Source organism: Lutra lutra, chromosome 17 (assembly GCF_902655055.1).
Source record: "Lutra lutra chromosome 17, mLutLut1.2, whole genome shotgun sequence".
Lineage (NCBI taxonomy): Eukaryota > Metazoa > Chordata > Mammalia > Carnivora > Mustelidae > Lutra > Lutra lutra.
In genome coordinates, this window is record NC_062294.1 from 27030098 (window position 1) to 27044517 (window position 14420).

Below are 14420 nucleotides of genomic sequence, written 5' to 3' on the forward strand. Positions count from 1 at the left end.
TCCTGGGATCGAGTCCCACATCCTGCTCCTTGCTCGGCGAGGAGCCTGCTTCTCCCTCTGCCTCTGCCTGCCATTCTGTCTGCCTGTGCTCGCTCTCTCTCCCTCTCTCTCTGACAAATAAATAAAATCTTAAAAAAAAAAAAAAATCAGAAAGCCTACCTGCTCATCATACTTAGCTACAGCAGGCTTGCCTGCTTTTTTTCCTCTAAGCGGAAAAAAACTGTTTGCCTCTGTTCTCATTTTTCATAAGCGATTCTTTGGACCTCTCGACGTCCATGGCTTTTTTCCACCAGGCAGACAGACCAACAGGTTTTCATCAAGTACTTTGACCAAGCCAGGCCTACAGTACCTGGTCCTCTATGAAAAGGGCAAGAAGGGAAAGCAAGGCCAGGAGGCAGAGCATTTGAGAAAGTTGGCTCTGAGAGTGCCTTTGGCTTGAAAGATCACAATAGCAGTGACCCAACAACGGCGGCGACAGTAAAGAAGACCCTGTAAGAATCACGGTTCTTGCAACATACCTCCAAGTTTACTCATGGTACAAAAGTATTTAATAAGCATCACACATCAGTACAGAAAAACACATAGTCTATATAGCTCATACTTGAAAACCAGAATGGGGGACTGAGATCAGTATAGAGTCTTACTTACAAAAAACACAGAAGGTACACACGGGGAATTGAAATACTACATTCTTTCTTTCTAGAGATGTGACACCTGTGTTTCCTGGTCAGTACTTTCTATGAAACATTGTGCTAAATCAAAGCATACATGTGACCAGTGAAGTTGTCTGCTCTCTCCTACTTGCGCTGAGCTCGCTCAGTGGAACACCATCTTGGTAGGGAGATTTTGACAGGAGGAAGGAACTAGAGACCCTACCCCAACAAAGAACCTAATAAACTTATTTATATAGAAAGGGTTTTAGCAAACCTGTACAAACACTTAACATGCTATTAGAAGGGGAGACCTTTGAGCCTACTTCCACAGTATTAAGCACATGCTCGTTGGTGCCCAGTAGACCAGGAAGGCCAACGCAGAAAGCATTTTTGCTTTCATAGCACTAACAGCTAAAAAGCACACAGCATATAATACTTTGATCTTTAAGTGGGTAATCTGGAAGCTCCAAGATTATATCCACTAGGTTAGCCTGAGTATTTTTCTATAAAAATATTTTTCTAAAAATGCTTAAGAGAATTCTAGAAACAGACCACATCAGGACCACAGAAGACAGTGATGCAAGGACTGCCAAGTTTAAGACAAGGAAATGATTTCCACATGTAGCTTCAGGTAAGGGACACCTCTCAGTTGATTCCTACAGCCCAAACTAGCTGGAATGGGAAGAGCTGCAGAGAGCTCAGCTGGGCAGGCAGCTGGCTTGACTAAGAGCCTAGAGATATGTTCTCCCACAGGCAAAAAGCCCACTGAGGCTGCAGATCTGAGAGTGATGAATACAGAGGGCTGTGAGCAACACAAAAAGCCTGGAGGACATGCAGAGCCTGTTGAGCCAAAGAGGCCTGGAGGTGACCTATCAACACATATGCGGGCAAGTGGCCCCAGGGCAATGCCAAGCTCGGGAGCCGGAGCCTCATGCAGAGGCCTGAGAGGGGTCTGCCTGGGGAGGAGTGCTAGGATTACTGAACACGAGAAGGTGCTTCAGGGTCTCAGGAGGGTCAGACCATTGTCTTGACCCATCAATACTTAACATTAATGAGGAGTTGCAGAGCAGTCAGTCTTTCTAACATGTATTCTGTCACATTAGCCAGAGCCTCTTCCATCTACTGGGCTGGCAACATCCAGAAAGATCCCATTGCTTGGTGGTGGGACCTAGGGTCGCAGGTCATTCTGGGAAGCTGGCACAGAAGAGGATTTGCACAATGAAGTCACCACTAAACCACTGCTTAAGTCCAGTCCCCGGCCTTCTTTTTCCTGTGTGAGAAAACAATCTTAAGAAGCAAGGAATGGGGGTGGGAGAGTCCTTTCTAGCCCAGTACCCTGCCTCAGGCATGGGGAAGGAGGTGCTCGCTGGGAGGGTAGGCCCCAGCAGGGAGCAGACTAGAGAGGGAAGGAGGTTATTTGGCATTCTTGTTCAGCACTGGCCCCATCACTCTAAAAAATGTTCCTCCCTTAGCTGAAATATTTTTTTCCTATTAAAATCCTACCTTATAAGAAAGGCAAGGCAATTAGACCTCTTCAGTTTTGTTCTTTTAATTAGTGAGGGTCTATAAGAGGTACTGGGACCTGCTGCGACAACACATGAGCATGCAGTTCCTCAGTTAGGGTGTGGGATCCCTGTTGGAGGACAGCAGCTCCCGCTCCTAGTACCTTACTAGCTGCCAAACTGACACTGGCCAGTTGTGGGGAGAAACCTGGCAGCTGGTCTGTGCTTGACAGGCCTACTTGGAACTTTCTCTGGTTCAATGTGGCTGACAAAGTGAGCAAGAGTGACTTACTGCTCTGTAGTCCAGAAACATTTCTTTAAATGCCAGAAAATCTGTAAACGTGAGCAGCATGTCAAATATGTCACCAGCCACTTCATCTTTATGGTGCCTGCAAAAGAAAAGGATGACCATTTCATGAACGACTGAAACAGATTCTGTCTCTTCAAGATTACACTAGAGGGTTTTGAGGGCCTTCCATCCCAGAACCCGACCACCCAGAGCTCTCAACCTTTAGGTTCATGCAATGAAGAAAAAAGAGCGTCTTTTTCAGAGTGGAGGAGGAGGAAGGGGGAAAAAGATAAAAAATGCAGAGTCAAGCTCAACTCACTGTAAAGTCGTGGTGAAAGCCGCCATGTTAAATCCAGGAATCCGCTCCAGCAGCTGTTCTTCAATATACTTTTCCACCAGAGAAATCTGTCACGGTGGAAAGGATCTTGGTTTTAGGAAAACAAGGCTGCTTTTCAGAAAGCCCGGCCTCTAGTCCTTTGCAAACATTTCTTAAGAGCCTATTCTCTGCGCCAGGCTACATCCTCAGCGCCGGGGGTACCAATAAAATGAATCACAGCGCCCGTCCTCAGTGAGCATGCGCCCTGGCCCATGCCGGAGAGCGCCTGCGCAGGGATTTACACTGACAGGAGGAACACCGCACGGAACACGCTGACGTAGGTGGAGGCAGGGGACTGCAGGGTTCATAACGCCCCCGTGGCGGGAAGTGAGGCATGAAGTAAGTGTGACCTTTTTTTCTCGGGTAGATGGAATATGTGCAAAAAGAACGTAAAGAGAGGTATATTGTTGGAGGTAATCACAGGCTCCTTATAAGCCGAGGCTTGTGTGGAGAAAACCATCGAGTCCGCCATGTTTCTAAGATTAAGAAAGTCTGGAGGATCAAACCTTTGCCCAGACAGATGAGATCATTGCAAGAGGTTATTTGAGGCCTCAACGCAATGGAAAGACCCGAGGGCCTAGACTTGAGACTCCTGGGTTCTAGTCTTGGTCTTCACACCAACTAGTTAATGGTCTTGGTCTTGGTTTTCACTTCTGCCTAACAGTCAGGTAGTACCTGACTGGATATTTAGTAGAAAAAAATACAGTTGCCCCTTGAACGATAAGGGTTTGAACTGCGTGGCTGCACATATATGTGGACTTTTTAAAAAATTTTTATAAATACAATACAGGACTTTAATTGTATTTTCTTTATGACTTTAATAACATTTTCTTTTCCCTAGCTTCCTTTATTATAAGAACACAGTATAGGATACCTATACAAAATATGTGTTTATCAATTATTTCTGTTATTGGTAAGGCTTCCAGTCAACAACAGGCTGTTAGTAGTTTTTGAGGGGTCAAAAGTTTTTTCCACTCCGTAGGCGTCAGGACCCCTAGTCCCCACATTGCTTAAGGGTCAACTGTAGTGTGTGCAAGTCCAAAGGTCAAAGCACATACAGGCAGGGTATGGCGAACCCATATATAATAACTGAAAACAGGATTATGTTCAAGCCATTTTTTAAAAACAGAAGTTGGACAGAAATCACCAAACACTGCAGAGGAAAGCAATGGGAGGTGAGACTAGACTGAATTCTAAACAATTCCTGACAGGTATTGGTGGCAGCTTCTAAAAGTGCAGCAAATGTCATTATCTTTTGGTTCTAAATTCACATTTTAGAGAACCCCCAATCTCTGGGGAGAGAAACAAAACCACTTACATATTCGTTAAAAATAGGTGTGTAGGTGAGTTTATTCTCTTCTGTGTCTTCAAACTCCTGATAGTACTTGTCCATGAAATTTCTCTGTAATAACTGGAACTCATCATCTGAACCACAACAGGAGAATGTTAGGCTTTTTGGTGGAGACTAAAAACCTTTCTGACTGGTAAGCAGGCAGGAATTCTGTGCCAGCACAACTGCTTTCTCAGTGGCTCGTCTCTAGGAGAGGGAAAGCTACAGATGTTCTAAGCAAGTGTTCATTACGACACCAATGTTCAAATAGTCCTATCCAGTCTTTTTATTAATTAGTAAAAAAATACCAATATTTTTAAAATTGTGAAAACATATACCTCACATAAAATTCATGGTTTTAACTGTTTTTGAGTATGGTTTGGTGGCGTTAAGTACGTCCCTATTGTTGTGCAACCATTACAACTGTCCTTTGGTCCATTTTAAACACACCCATATAGGATAGCTTGGGAACTTCTTCACATTCCTTTTCCACAAAGGAATGGAATGGTTCTCTTGTAATAGGATTTCATTAGCTATAGTAGAAACAGTGTAGTGATTAAGCATATGGGCTCTGATCCTAGCTCAGGCGCTTAAACTGTGTGACCTTGGGCACATTTTCTAGTATCTCTAAGTCCCACTTTTGTCACCTGGAAAATGAGGATGATCAGAGTACCTATCATAAAGGACTGCCAGGTGGCATTTGGATGGATTCATATTAGCTTATAGCAAACACCTAAATGTAAGAGAATAGGGAATTTTAACAAGAGAATAGTACTCCTGAAAATAAAAGGAAATACCCCGAGCTTAAAGATGGCTCCTTTTTCCATGGCACACAGGGTGCCCAAAAGGACAGAACTCAAAAGTATTCCTGAGGATTCCCCAGAAACCCTCAGATTCACACAGGACAAGGGCTTACTGGTGAAACCTCTGTATTTACGTGTTAAGGGTGTCAACATTTTTGCGACCTCTTCTGAAGATACAAAAGCTTGGGTCAGTAATTTTCAGACTAGACTAGAGACTATGAAATACCACCAAAATAAGGGAAGTCATTTTTTGTCTAATTTTAAGAAAACTCAGACAAAGTTTTCCACTCCCATGTATTTTGTCTTAAACCTTGGGCGCCTGTTACTGCTTATTATACTTAGGTCTGCATGCACCAAAACGAATGCACAAAGAGGAACTCAGAACCTAGGAAAATACAGAACCAGCTCAAGTATGGCATTTTATTTTCTTCATGGAAATGTGGCTATGGCTATGGTATTATGCTGGTGGTTTATGTCACAAAAACATTAATGCTCAAAACTGAAAATGGGATTCCTCTTACTCTCTGAAATAATGTAGGTCAGTTTTGCCAAGTGCCTCCTAACTTCTAGGGCCCATTACCTGAATCCATGGTTATTAGTTGTTAAAACAAGGGGGGATGTTTGCCTCTAAAATCATAGTATGGCTTACTTAATACTATTCTTTGCTACATTAAGATTTATATGCAGCTTGCTGTTTTCTCTCCAAATTAACTCCCCAAACCACAAGGGTCTAAGAACTGAAGAGCACAGGTTAGACGGAAGCTCGAGGCTCGAGGAAGCTTACCCATGATAATGTCCTCTAAATATCCAACTACAGCATCAAATTCTGCATCAGAGGCGGAAGAGCTGAAAAATATACCTGGATTAGGTGCTGTTTCAAAAAAATTCGCTTAAAAAAATGCATAAGGGACATTTTCAAACGTGCCTAAAAACAGCAACAGGAACTTCCCATCACCCAGCTTCAGCCATTAAGAATGATTATTGGCTAAAGCAATTCCAAACAGGAAACATGTTTGACATGTTCGTGATATTGAAGTTGAATGGCTCCATTTTCAGAAAACCCGTTAGGACACAAGGAACGACAAAAGGGACAAATAAAGGGGAGCAGCGGCTCTCAGGGCACATCTGAAGGCTCCTCATGTTTGTCCTTCGGGTTTACTCACCGCATCTTCGCTATCACCCCACACCTATCGTCTTGTGAGCGTGAACCTGGCACCAGCGAGATACTGGCCAGGGGGGCAATCGGATCAGGAGTCCCCAGAAGTGGCGATGGAGGAGGTGGTGGTGGTGGAGGGTCCTCTGACCTGTGGTCGGCCTCGGCAGCTCAAAGCTGCCAGGTTTTGCTGACGATTAGGGGTCGCAGGCGGAGGGATTGTGATGGAGGCGTTGCTCAACCCATGATACTCGCCCGCACTCCCGGCTTGAACCCGGCGTCGCTGCGGCCGCGCCTTCGGCAGCGGGAACTTGGGCGGAGCCATGGCGGTCCCTCGCCCCCATCCCACCCCTCCAGGACACCCGCTTCTCAGGGCGGAGGCCCAGGCGAGTGCCGGGCCGCATCACTCACAAGGACAGCGCGAAGCTCTCTTCCTCTAGGGCGTCCATCGCCGCCGCCGCCGCCGCATCCACCCGCAGAGCGAGCGGGCCCGCCGGCCTCCTATCCCGTCCGCGGCCCGGGCCCAGCCTCGGCTCTGCTCCGTAGAGCCGCAACCCGCATCTGGGAGGCCTCGCCCGCTCACGGCGCAGCCGGGGTAGGCCCTACGTGCGAGGCCCGGGCCTCAGGCTCCCCTGGAGCGGCCACGCGCCTGCGGGGCCCTCACAACCAGCCAGGTCTCTCAGAGTGCGTCGCGGCCGCAGCGGGGTCCGGGCGTCAGTTAACTACAGCCCCGCGCCGCGCCCCGCCTCCCGTCACCATGGCCACCAAAACCCCTTCCACCGCCTCGTGCTTCCCGGGAGCCAATCCCAGGCGCGCGCTATTTGACGCCGTGGGCGGGGCAAAGATGGGGAAAGGAAGTGAGGGGTAGCGGTAGAGGCCCGTTGGGGAACCCTATGGGACTCAGTGGGACGTTTGGGGTTATTGGAGTGTTCTCTGGCGTTGTGGCGGTTAAATCTCACGTTGCCCGTATCTTACGGAAGAAGGAATGGAAGCGAAGAGCCTCAATTTCTTCACTTGCAATTCGGGAATAAATTATAGGATTTAAGATTAAATAGGGGCCGCTTGGGTGGCTCAGCCCTTGAGAGTGGGACTCTTCCGCTCAGATCATGATCTCAGGGTCCTGAAATCCAGCGCTGCGTGGGACTCCGCACTCACAGCATAGTCAGCTTTGAGATTCTCTCCCATCTCCCTCTGCCCAAATCTCCGTGCTCTCTAAAATAAATAAAATCTTTTTAATTTTTTGAAAGATTGTCTTCATTTGACAGAGCACAAGCTGGGGGAGCAGCAGACAGAGGGAGAAGCAGGCTCTCCACTGAGACCGTGATGCGGGGCTCCATCCCATAACCTTGGGATCATGAGCAGAGCCAAAGGCAGCCACTTAACGACTAAGCCACCCAGGTGCCCCAGTTACTCCCTTTAGTGGAAGGAAAGCCACTACAAGTAGTAGACGTAATTTACATCATAAATAGTCACACATCATAAATATTATTCGGCATTAGTTCCTTGGCTAATTAGGCGAGATAAAAGTTGACAATCACTGAACCAACGTAATCAGAAATCGGGTAACTTCCAGGAAAACTCCTCTCCCAAACTGCCAAATTTTGCAAAAGGATTCCCGAGAGCTGATTTCTCTTGATTGGACTACTAGGCCTTATGTGTCTGGTTGCATTAGGTTTAGGTTTGATCTGAGGGTCAGATGGCCAGCCTGAATGGGTTGATATTCTGAATGTATATAAAATAGATAAAAGTGAGGGGTGCCTACGGGAAGCTCACTGGGTTGGTTGGGCGATCCTCTGCTTTTGACTCAGGTGGTGATCTCCTAGTCATGGTCAAGGGATGGAGCTCCTCCCCTCACCTCTGCGTCCCCCCACCTCAACCCGCCATGGGGCTCCTCCCTCAGCGGGGAATCTGCTTGTCCCTCTTCCTCCCCCTCTGCCCCTCCCCTGCTCACACATCCTTAATGTCTCTCTCAAATAAATAAATAAATAAATAATAACATTGGGATCTGGAACTAAACCTGGTTACCAAGACACAGTTGCATCCAGGGTGAATGCGATCAGTTCTCAGAGATACTCTACTTAGCTCCAGGTAGAGGACAGGTTTGCTGATTAACTAGACTGAGTTATATTTAAGTTAAGCGGTTTTGCAGCTCAGAGCAAACTCAGCATTTCCTCATAACCTATTTTTCTCTATAAACCACTTATTTCTTCTGGACTAAATGAACTTGCCCACCCTTTTTCTAAATCATGTATGGGATCAGAGTGGAGTAGGAAACTTGATTTCATCTGTTCTGGTTTTCTGTTGCTGTTACAAGACACCCCAAAATTTAGTGTCTTAAAACAGCAATTAATGTGCTTACTAATCTGCAGTTCAGGCAGGACTTGGTAGTGACAGCTAGTCTCTGTTCCACTTGCCATCAGTTGGGGCAGCTGGAATGGGGCTAGATGGAGGAGCTTCTTCCAACACGCTCACTCACATGACTGGCAAATTATTGTCTCTTGGCTGGGAGCTCAGCTGTGAATGTTTATTAGAGGACTGGTGGCTGGTAGGGAGGGGGTTCCTCATTCTCTTTCCCTGTACATCTTCCCAGGGATGCTTGAGTTTTTCCATACCATGGTGGCTGGGCCTAAGAGCAAATATTTCAAGAAGTTGCCATTTAGGTACTGGAAACCGGCACAGTCTCACTTCCACTGAATTCTATTGGTCAAACACAGAGCCTATCCAGGTTTTAGGGGAGGGGACATAAACGTCATTTATAGATGGGAGGGATGTCAAACAACTTGTGGTTATTTGTAATCCACTTCACCATGTCTGGCTTTTTTTTTTTAAATTTTTTTTTTTTAAGATTTTATGTTTTTGAGAGAGAGCACAAGTAGGGGGAGATGGAGAGGGAAAAGGAAACTCCCCGCTGAGTGGGGAGCCCAGCATGGGGCTGGATCGCAGGACCCTAAGATCATGATCTAAGCTGAAGTCAGACGCTTAACCAACTGAGCCACTGGGGCTCCCCCACCATGTCCGCCTTTAAGAACAAATGGGCGTAAAGATAATAATAGGACCCATTTACTCAGGCATGTGCCAGTTACTGTGCTAAACACTTATAAATACATTGTCTTTTTTGGAAATACTTGAAACTCTACGAGAAAAAAAAGATTGAGAAATGCAGAAGCACTTGCATATGGATGGTAAGGTAAGTGGCATCATGGAGCTGGGACTGGGTCCAGGCTTACTCCCAAGGGCATGTTTAACCAGTCATGCTAATATATTGCTCCAATCCCTGAGTTCTCATACAATACTCCTAGAAATCAGAACATGATGTTTTTCTGCTAAAAATAGAATGGTGGCCTTTAAAGAAAAAATTTAACACTTACTTGAATATATGTTTTTCATTAATAATCATTTTTAAATCCTTTGATTGTGGGTAAGCATTAAAAATTTTTTTTTAAAGATTTGAAGGGGGGAGGGGCAAAGGAGGAGAATCCCTGCTGAGTGAGGGGCCAGGTTGGGGGCTTGATCCCACAACCAATGAGAGCATGATCTGAGCCAAAACCAAGAGGCAGACACTCAACCTGCAAAGCCACCCAGGTGTTCCTATATTAAAAATTATTTAATGGGGGCTCCTGGGTGGCACAGTTGGTTAGGCGTCCAACTCTTGACTTTGGCTCAGGTCACCATCTCAGAATTGTGAGATGGAGCCCCCTGTTGGGCTCCACACTCAGTGCTGAGTCTGCTTGTCCCTCTCTCTCTGCTCCTACCTCCCCACCCAGCTCCTGCTCTGACTCAAATAAAATCTTAAAAACAATAGTTTTAAGTGAATAAAAATGGACAATCTTGGAAAGAGCTGAACTTCGTTGAACAGTTTGTTTCCTAGATACATACTCAGGATGTTGGAAATTCATGCAAAAGTCATTTTCTGCAGATGAAATTTTTATTTCTGTGATTGAAACCTTGTTTCCTGGCATGCTAATGGCACCATAACTTTACCTTGCTTTACTAATATCATTCCAAAAAGATAGTAAGTCATTAAAAACTTTTTTTTTTTTTGACTAGAACTCTGGGAGCATTTCCCCAATAAATCATTGGAGAAATGCCATAACTTAATTTTTTGTTTTTCTATGTGGTACAATGTATCATCAGTAAAAACCTAGCTTTCAATTTTGCTTAAAATGCATACATGCAATGCAGAATATTGATCTGTTTATTCTCTTTCACATTGTTATTCCCTAGTTTTTTTCTTTTATGTGGTTTTTCCCTTTGAAGCAGTTCCAAGATTACAACTTATGAACAAAATTCAAGGGTAGATGTCTAGAAAGCTAATAGGCTCCCCATATTCCTTTGATTTGTGACAGATTACCTATTAATTCTACTTTTCTCCACTGAACTTATAGACCACCTTCACTTCACTTCACTTCGAAGTCTCCCTGCTGGACTTCAAACTTCCATGATTTGCTTGTCCTCTGTCCTGCATACCCCCCCGCCCCCCGCCTTCTCCATTCTCCATATAGATGCCGGAGCTATCTTTTAAAGTTATTTATCAAAGCACTTCCATACCTAAACTCTTGTTTTCTACTGCACTTAGGATAAAATACAAAATCTTTAGCATGGCTTCATGAGTGGTCCCCTGACTTCTCCAACAGGGGAGCACACTGTTGTACCGTCTCAGTTCCTACCTTACTAGCTATGGGGGCCTCCCATCAGATCCTGAAGCTCACTGAGCTTTCCTTCTTGTTAGGCCTTCACCTAGAATGTTGTGTTCCCACAGCTATATAGTCCTTGAAGCTTGTCCTCAGTGTCTCTACCTGGCCATGTCCTACTTTTTCCTTGGAGTTTTTACTGATAGTTAACTTGCTCAGTGAGGTTCCTTCTGCCCCTTTCTACCCATCTAAATTAAGTGCCCCCATTCTCTCTCACAGTACCCTGATCTTTTCTTTTAAGGCACTATTAAACAAATATATTGTTTTCTCCCCACTATCAGACATAAGCTCAATGAACAGATCTGTTTTGTATACCACATAGGCACAGTGCCCAGAACATATTAGGTGCTCAGTAAAGATCTGCAGGATGAGTAAATGATTACCTTTGCTCTTAATTCTTTTTACTTGACTCTCTCCTACCCTGGAAAGGAGCCCTTAAAACTGAGAGGATGAGGTCTTGGAACCTTAGCAGTAGGCATCAATGAAAGTTGTGAAATCTTAGTCAAAAAAGGCAACAAATGTTTTATTTCTTCAATGCAAATTACTGTATTCACCACAAGCTAAAGAAGGGAATATATATATATATATGTGTATATATATATATATATTTATATATATATTTGAATTTACGGAAGACTAAAGACATGGAAAAAAATCCAGCACCCCAACAAGTACGGCCAGGAAGGAAATCAGCTCTATAATAGGACAGTTTAATGAATTACAAACAAGAAAGGGTGGGAAAGGAAGAAAAAAAATGTGCATTGAGTTTAAGACACTGTAAAACTCAGAAGACATATTTACTATTCAAGTATAAACTCAGTAAGGACTTGGCATAAATTGAAAGGCAGCTGCTGAGGTACACCATTATAAAATAAGTTCTATGAATTTACAATTCTACCTTCCAATTTTCTGGGAGAAAAAACCAAACTCCTGAAGGTCTTCACCAGAGACCCTGAGAGGGATTAACACTTTTGATGAAGACATAGTCAGCAATCCATGATTGAATTTACTATTCAAAAACATGTATTTATTTAAAACAATAGAAATACACGCTCTCAGACTGTCCTCTAAGAGTTTTTGAGACTGTTAGTTCAAGAGTTTCAAAGTATATTACTTCCAAAAACAATACTGATTAAAAAAAATTTTTAACAAAAAACAAAAAACCTGATTTGATGGTACCTTACAAATACCCTAAATACCAAATTTGCTCCAGTCTAACATTGCAATTAATTTAAGAATTCCTCCTGTATTGTTAAAACATTTTTTTCCTCAGAAAATGCGGGTACTGAAACTGGATAGAAACACCATGAATGTGAAAATACCACCAGTTTTCTGCAGTTAAAAAAAAACTACAATGTTCTTTGGAATCACAGAAATATCAAAAATTGGGGTTTTTTTTCCACAGTCTGTGCACCTTCTTTCAGGCCGTCCATGTTGCTTGTAGAATTGACCTGTGTGGTTCTAGTTTATAGATTCAAGTCTTGCAGTGCAATATCCACACTTGACATACCACTGTCTCTCTGACCAACTTGGGAGTTATGCTTAACCCAGAAATGCTGTCATTTACTTCTCCATAATGACTTCTGCCCCAAATAAAAACTTTAGAATGAGACAAAACATTCTGTTAAACAATCAAATGCACCCAACATGGAGAATTCCGGTGTGGTTTCAGCACTCGGGAGGGCACGGTCTCCTATGGTTTTTGATGGAAGGACCACAGGCCTCGCTGTTAGCGCTCAGCTTTCCTTGGCCTTAACAGGAATTTCTCAGGGTTGGCAAGTTGGGTTAGATTCTAAGAGAATTTTGTCTTTGACAAACTACCATTTTTAGCATAAAATCTGGCCATGGCTATAAGTTTCAATGTGCGCACAACTGATTAGAGATTTTTTTTTGTTTGTTTTTCTCTTCAACATTGGCTGGAATTGAGTAGAAATAAGTCCATGATGCCTCTTCACGTGTGTCATGAAATATGAGAAATCTGTCTGACTCTAGACACTATTTCCTTACGACACAACGGGCAGGTCTCCAGTTGCAAGGCACAATCCATACACAGGTCACTGAGGAGAAAGACACAAGCACTGGTTAGGTTAGTGCTTCCAAAAGGCAAACTGACAATGTGCCTACTCAATCTGAAATATTAACAAGTTCGTTCAGTGAAAGGGTAATCATTACATGTGGTTAAAAAAGGAACTAAATATACAAACCAACAATGAGTCTCCCTCCCATTTCTGATTCCCCATTTCCTCTTCTGAGGAATAAGTAAAAAATTCAAGTACATTCTTCCAAAAAGTTTGTACATACACAGCAAAAACTTACAGATGTGTATATATGGGTAGAGACACAACTTATTTTCCCAGCTAGCCATTTATCCCAATATTAAACAGTCCCTTTTGCACTGCAGAACTGACACAAGGCCTTTATATGTTAAATTTTCATTTGTATGTAGTTAGTTCCATTTCTGGGTTTCTATTCTGTTCCACTGTTCTGTCATTCTTTTCATATACTGGGAGTAAACTATAAGTATTTTAATATATCTTTTTTTTTTTTTAAGATTTTATTTATTTGTCAGAGAGAGAGAGAGAGAGAGCGAGCACAGGCAGACAGAGTGGCAGGCAGAGGCAGAGGGAGAAGCAGGCTCCCCACAGAACAAGGAGCCCAATGTGGGACTCGATCCCAGGACGCTGGGATCATGACCTGAGCCGAAGGCAGCTGCCCAACCAACTGAGCCACCCAGGCGTCCCTTTTTTTTTTTTTTTTAAAGATTTTATTTATTAAGTATTTTAATATATCTTAAGATGTGGTAGATAGGGTGGGTCCCCACCATAACTCTTCTCTTTCAGAATTTTCTTGCCTTATATCACATAAACTTTTAAATTAGCATTTCTATTTCTAGGGGAAAAAAAAAGGTTGAGCCAAATTAAGTTGGTTTAGGGAAAATTGTCACCTTTACAGCACTGAGAGGTCTTCTAAGGACAGACCCATTTATTCAAGCCTCGTATTGCATTCTTTAGTAGCTTACAAGTTTTCTTCTTGTAGGCACCACATATCTCTTGATATGTATTCTTAGCCTTTTTTTCCCCCTAAAGTTTTTATTTACTCATTTAAGTAATCTCTACACAACAACCCCAAGATCAAAAGTTGGATGCTCCACCAACTGAGCCAGCCACGTGGCCCTGGTCTGGAGAAGTTTATATAGAATCTATCTATTCCCTGAAAGTCTGAAAGAATTCATCCGAAACCATCTGGCCTTAGTGTTTTTGCTGGGGATGCGGGGGCGGGGGAGAGGGAACAGTGCAAGTGCGAATCTAGCTTTGATAATCATCTCAATTTTTTCTATGGTAACAGGAATACTTAGATTGTCCATCTCTTCCCAGGGTCAGCTCAAGTCATTCAATTTATCCAGATTTCCTTTTGCCTCCTCCCCCACTTTAAAATTGTTGTTGCTGCTGAAAGTTGAGCTAAATTCTCTTACAACTCTTTAAATTTCCTCTTCCAATTATCTGTTATGGAGACTGCTAATACTTAAGATACCTGGTTCTAATTTTTTAGATTTCGGCCCCCATTCCTGAACACTTATTGTGTGCAAAACCACTGAGAAGGGCCAGAAAGCTCAAAGATGAGTA

General features: G+C 43.6%; 3 protein-coding genes across 6 annotated transcripts in view; 1 reads left to right on the plus strand and 2 right to left on the minus strand.

Annotated features, from left to right (window-relative positions):
- Positions 1 to 504: 504 nt before the first annotated feature.
- On the minus strand, positions 505 to 6652 carry ARL2BP (ADP ribosylation factor like GTPase 2 binding protein). 3 transcript variants are annotated; one of them, XM_047712415.1, is made up of 7 exons: positions 6518 to 6652; positions 5738 to 5799; positions 4139 to 4245; positions 2764 to 2849; positions 2448 to 2544; positions 2021 to 2049; positions 1819 to 1940 (listed from the first exon to the last, which is right to left on the minus strand). In XM_047712415.1, exons 1-7 carry the CDS (start codon positions 6553 to 6555, stop codon positions 1835 to 1837), a joined length of 525 nt encoding a protein of 174 aa, XP_047568371.1. In that variant the 5' UTR covers positions 6556 to 6652; the 3' UTR covers positions 1819 to 1834. The 3 variants fall into 3 exon arrangements, with proteins under 3 accessions (XP_047568372.1, XP_047568371.1, XP_047568373.1); XM_047712417.1 differs by lacking the exon at positions 6518 to 6652 and adding an exon at positions 6117 to 6234; XM_047712416.1 differs by lacking the exon at positions 2021 to 2049 and having other exon boundaries at positions 505 to 1923.
- LOC125089919 (sterile alpha motif domain-containing protein 1-like) lies at positions 5907 to 7039 on the plus strand. The gene is made up of 2 exons (XM_047712413.1): positions 5907 to 6014; positions 6117 to 7039. Exons 1-2 carry the CDS (start codon positions 5994 to 5996, stop codon positions 6972 to 6974), a joined length of 879 nt encoding a protein of 292 aa, XP_047568369.1. The 5' UTR covers positions 5907 to 5993; the 3' UTR covers positions 6975 to 7039.
- A 3025-nt stretch (positions 7040 to 10064) lies between these two features.
- Positions 10065 to 14420, minus strand: part of RSPRY1 (ring finger and SPRY domain containing 1) — a 46438-nt gene continuing 42082 nt past the window's right edge. For both annotated transcript variants that reach the window (XM_047712404.1, XM_047712405.1), the window contains exon 15: positions 10065 to 12854. In XM_047712404.1, the coding sequence (XP_047568360.1) occupies positions 12758 to 12854 (97 nt within the window). In that variant the 3' untranslated portion in view covers positions 10065 to 12757. The remainder of the gene's footprint in view (positions 12855 to 14420) is intronic.

What these genes read in the sequence shown, in the direction of transcription:
- LOC125089919 (XM_047712413.1), top strand. Translation starts at nt 5,994, where the DNA reads ATGGCTCCATTTTCAGAAAAC. An exon ending in TGGCTCCATTTTCAGAAAAC is followed by an intron (nt 6,015 to 6,116) that starts CCGTTAGGACAC and finishes GGGTTTACTCAC; the next exon opens with CGCATCTTCGCTATCACCCC.
- ARL2BP (XM_047712415.1), bottom strand. Translation starts at nt 6,555, where the DNA reads ATGGACGCCCTAGAGGAAGAGAGCTTCGCGCTGTCCTT. An exon ending in GAGAGCTTCGCGCTGTCCTT is followed by an intron (nt 5,800 to 6,517) that starts GTGAGTGATGCG and finishes TATATTTTTCAG; the next exon opens with CTCTTCCGCCTCTGATGCAG. An exon ending in CACCTATTTTTAACGAATAT is followed by an intron (nt 2,850 to 4,138) that starts GTAAGTGGTTTT and finishes CCACCGTGACAG; the next exon opens with ATTTCTCTGGTGGAAAAGTA.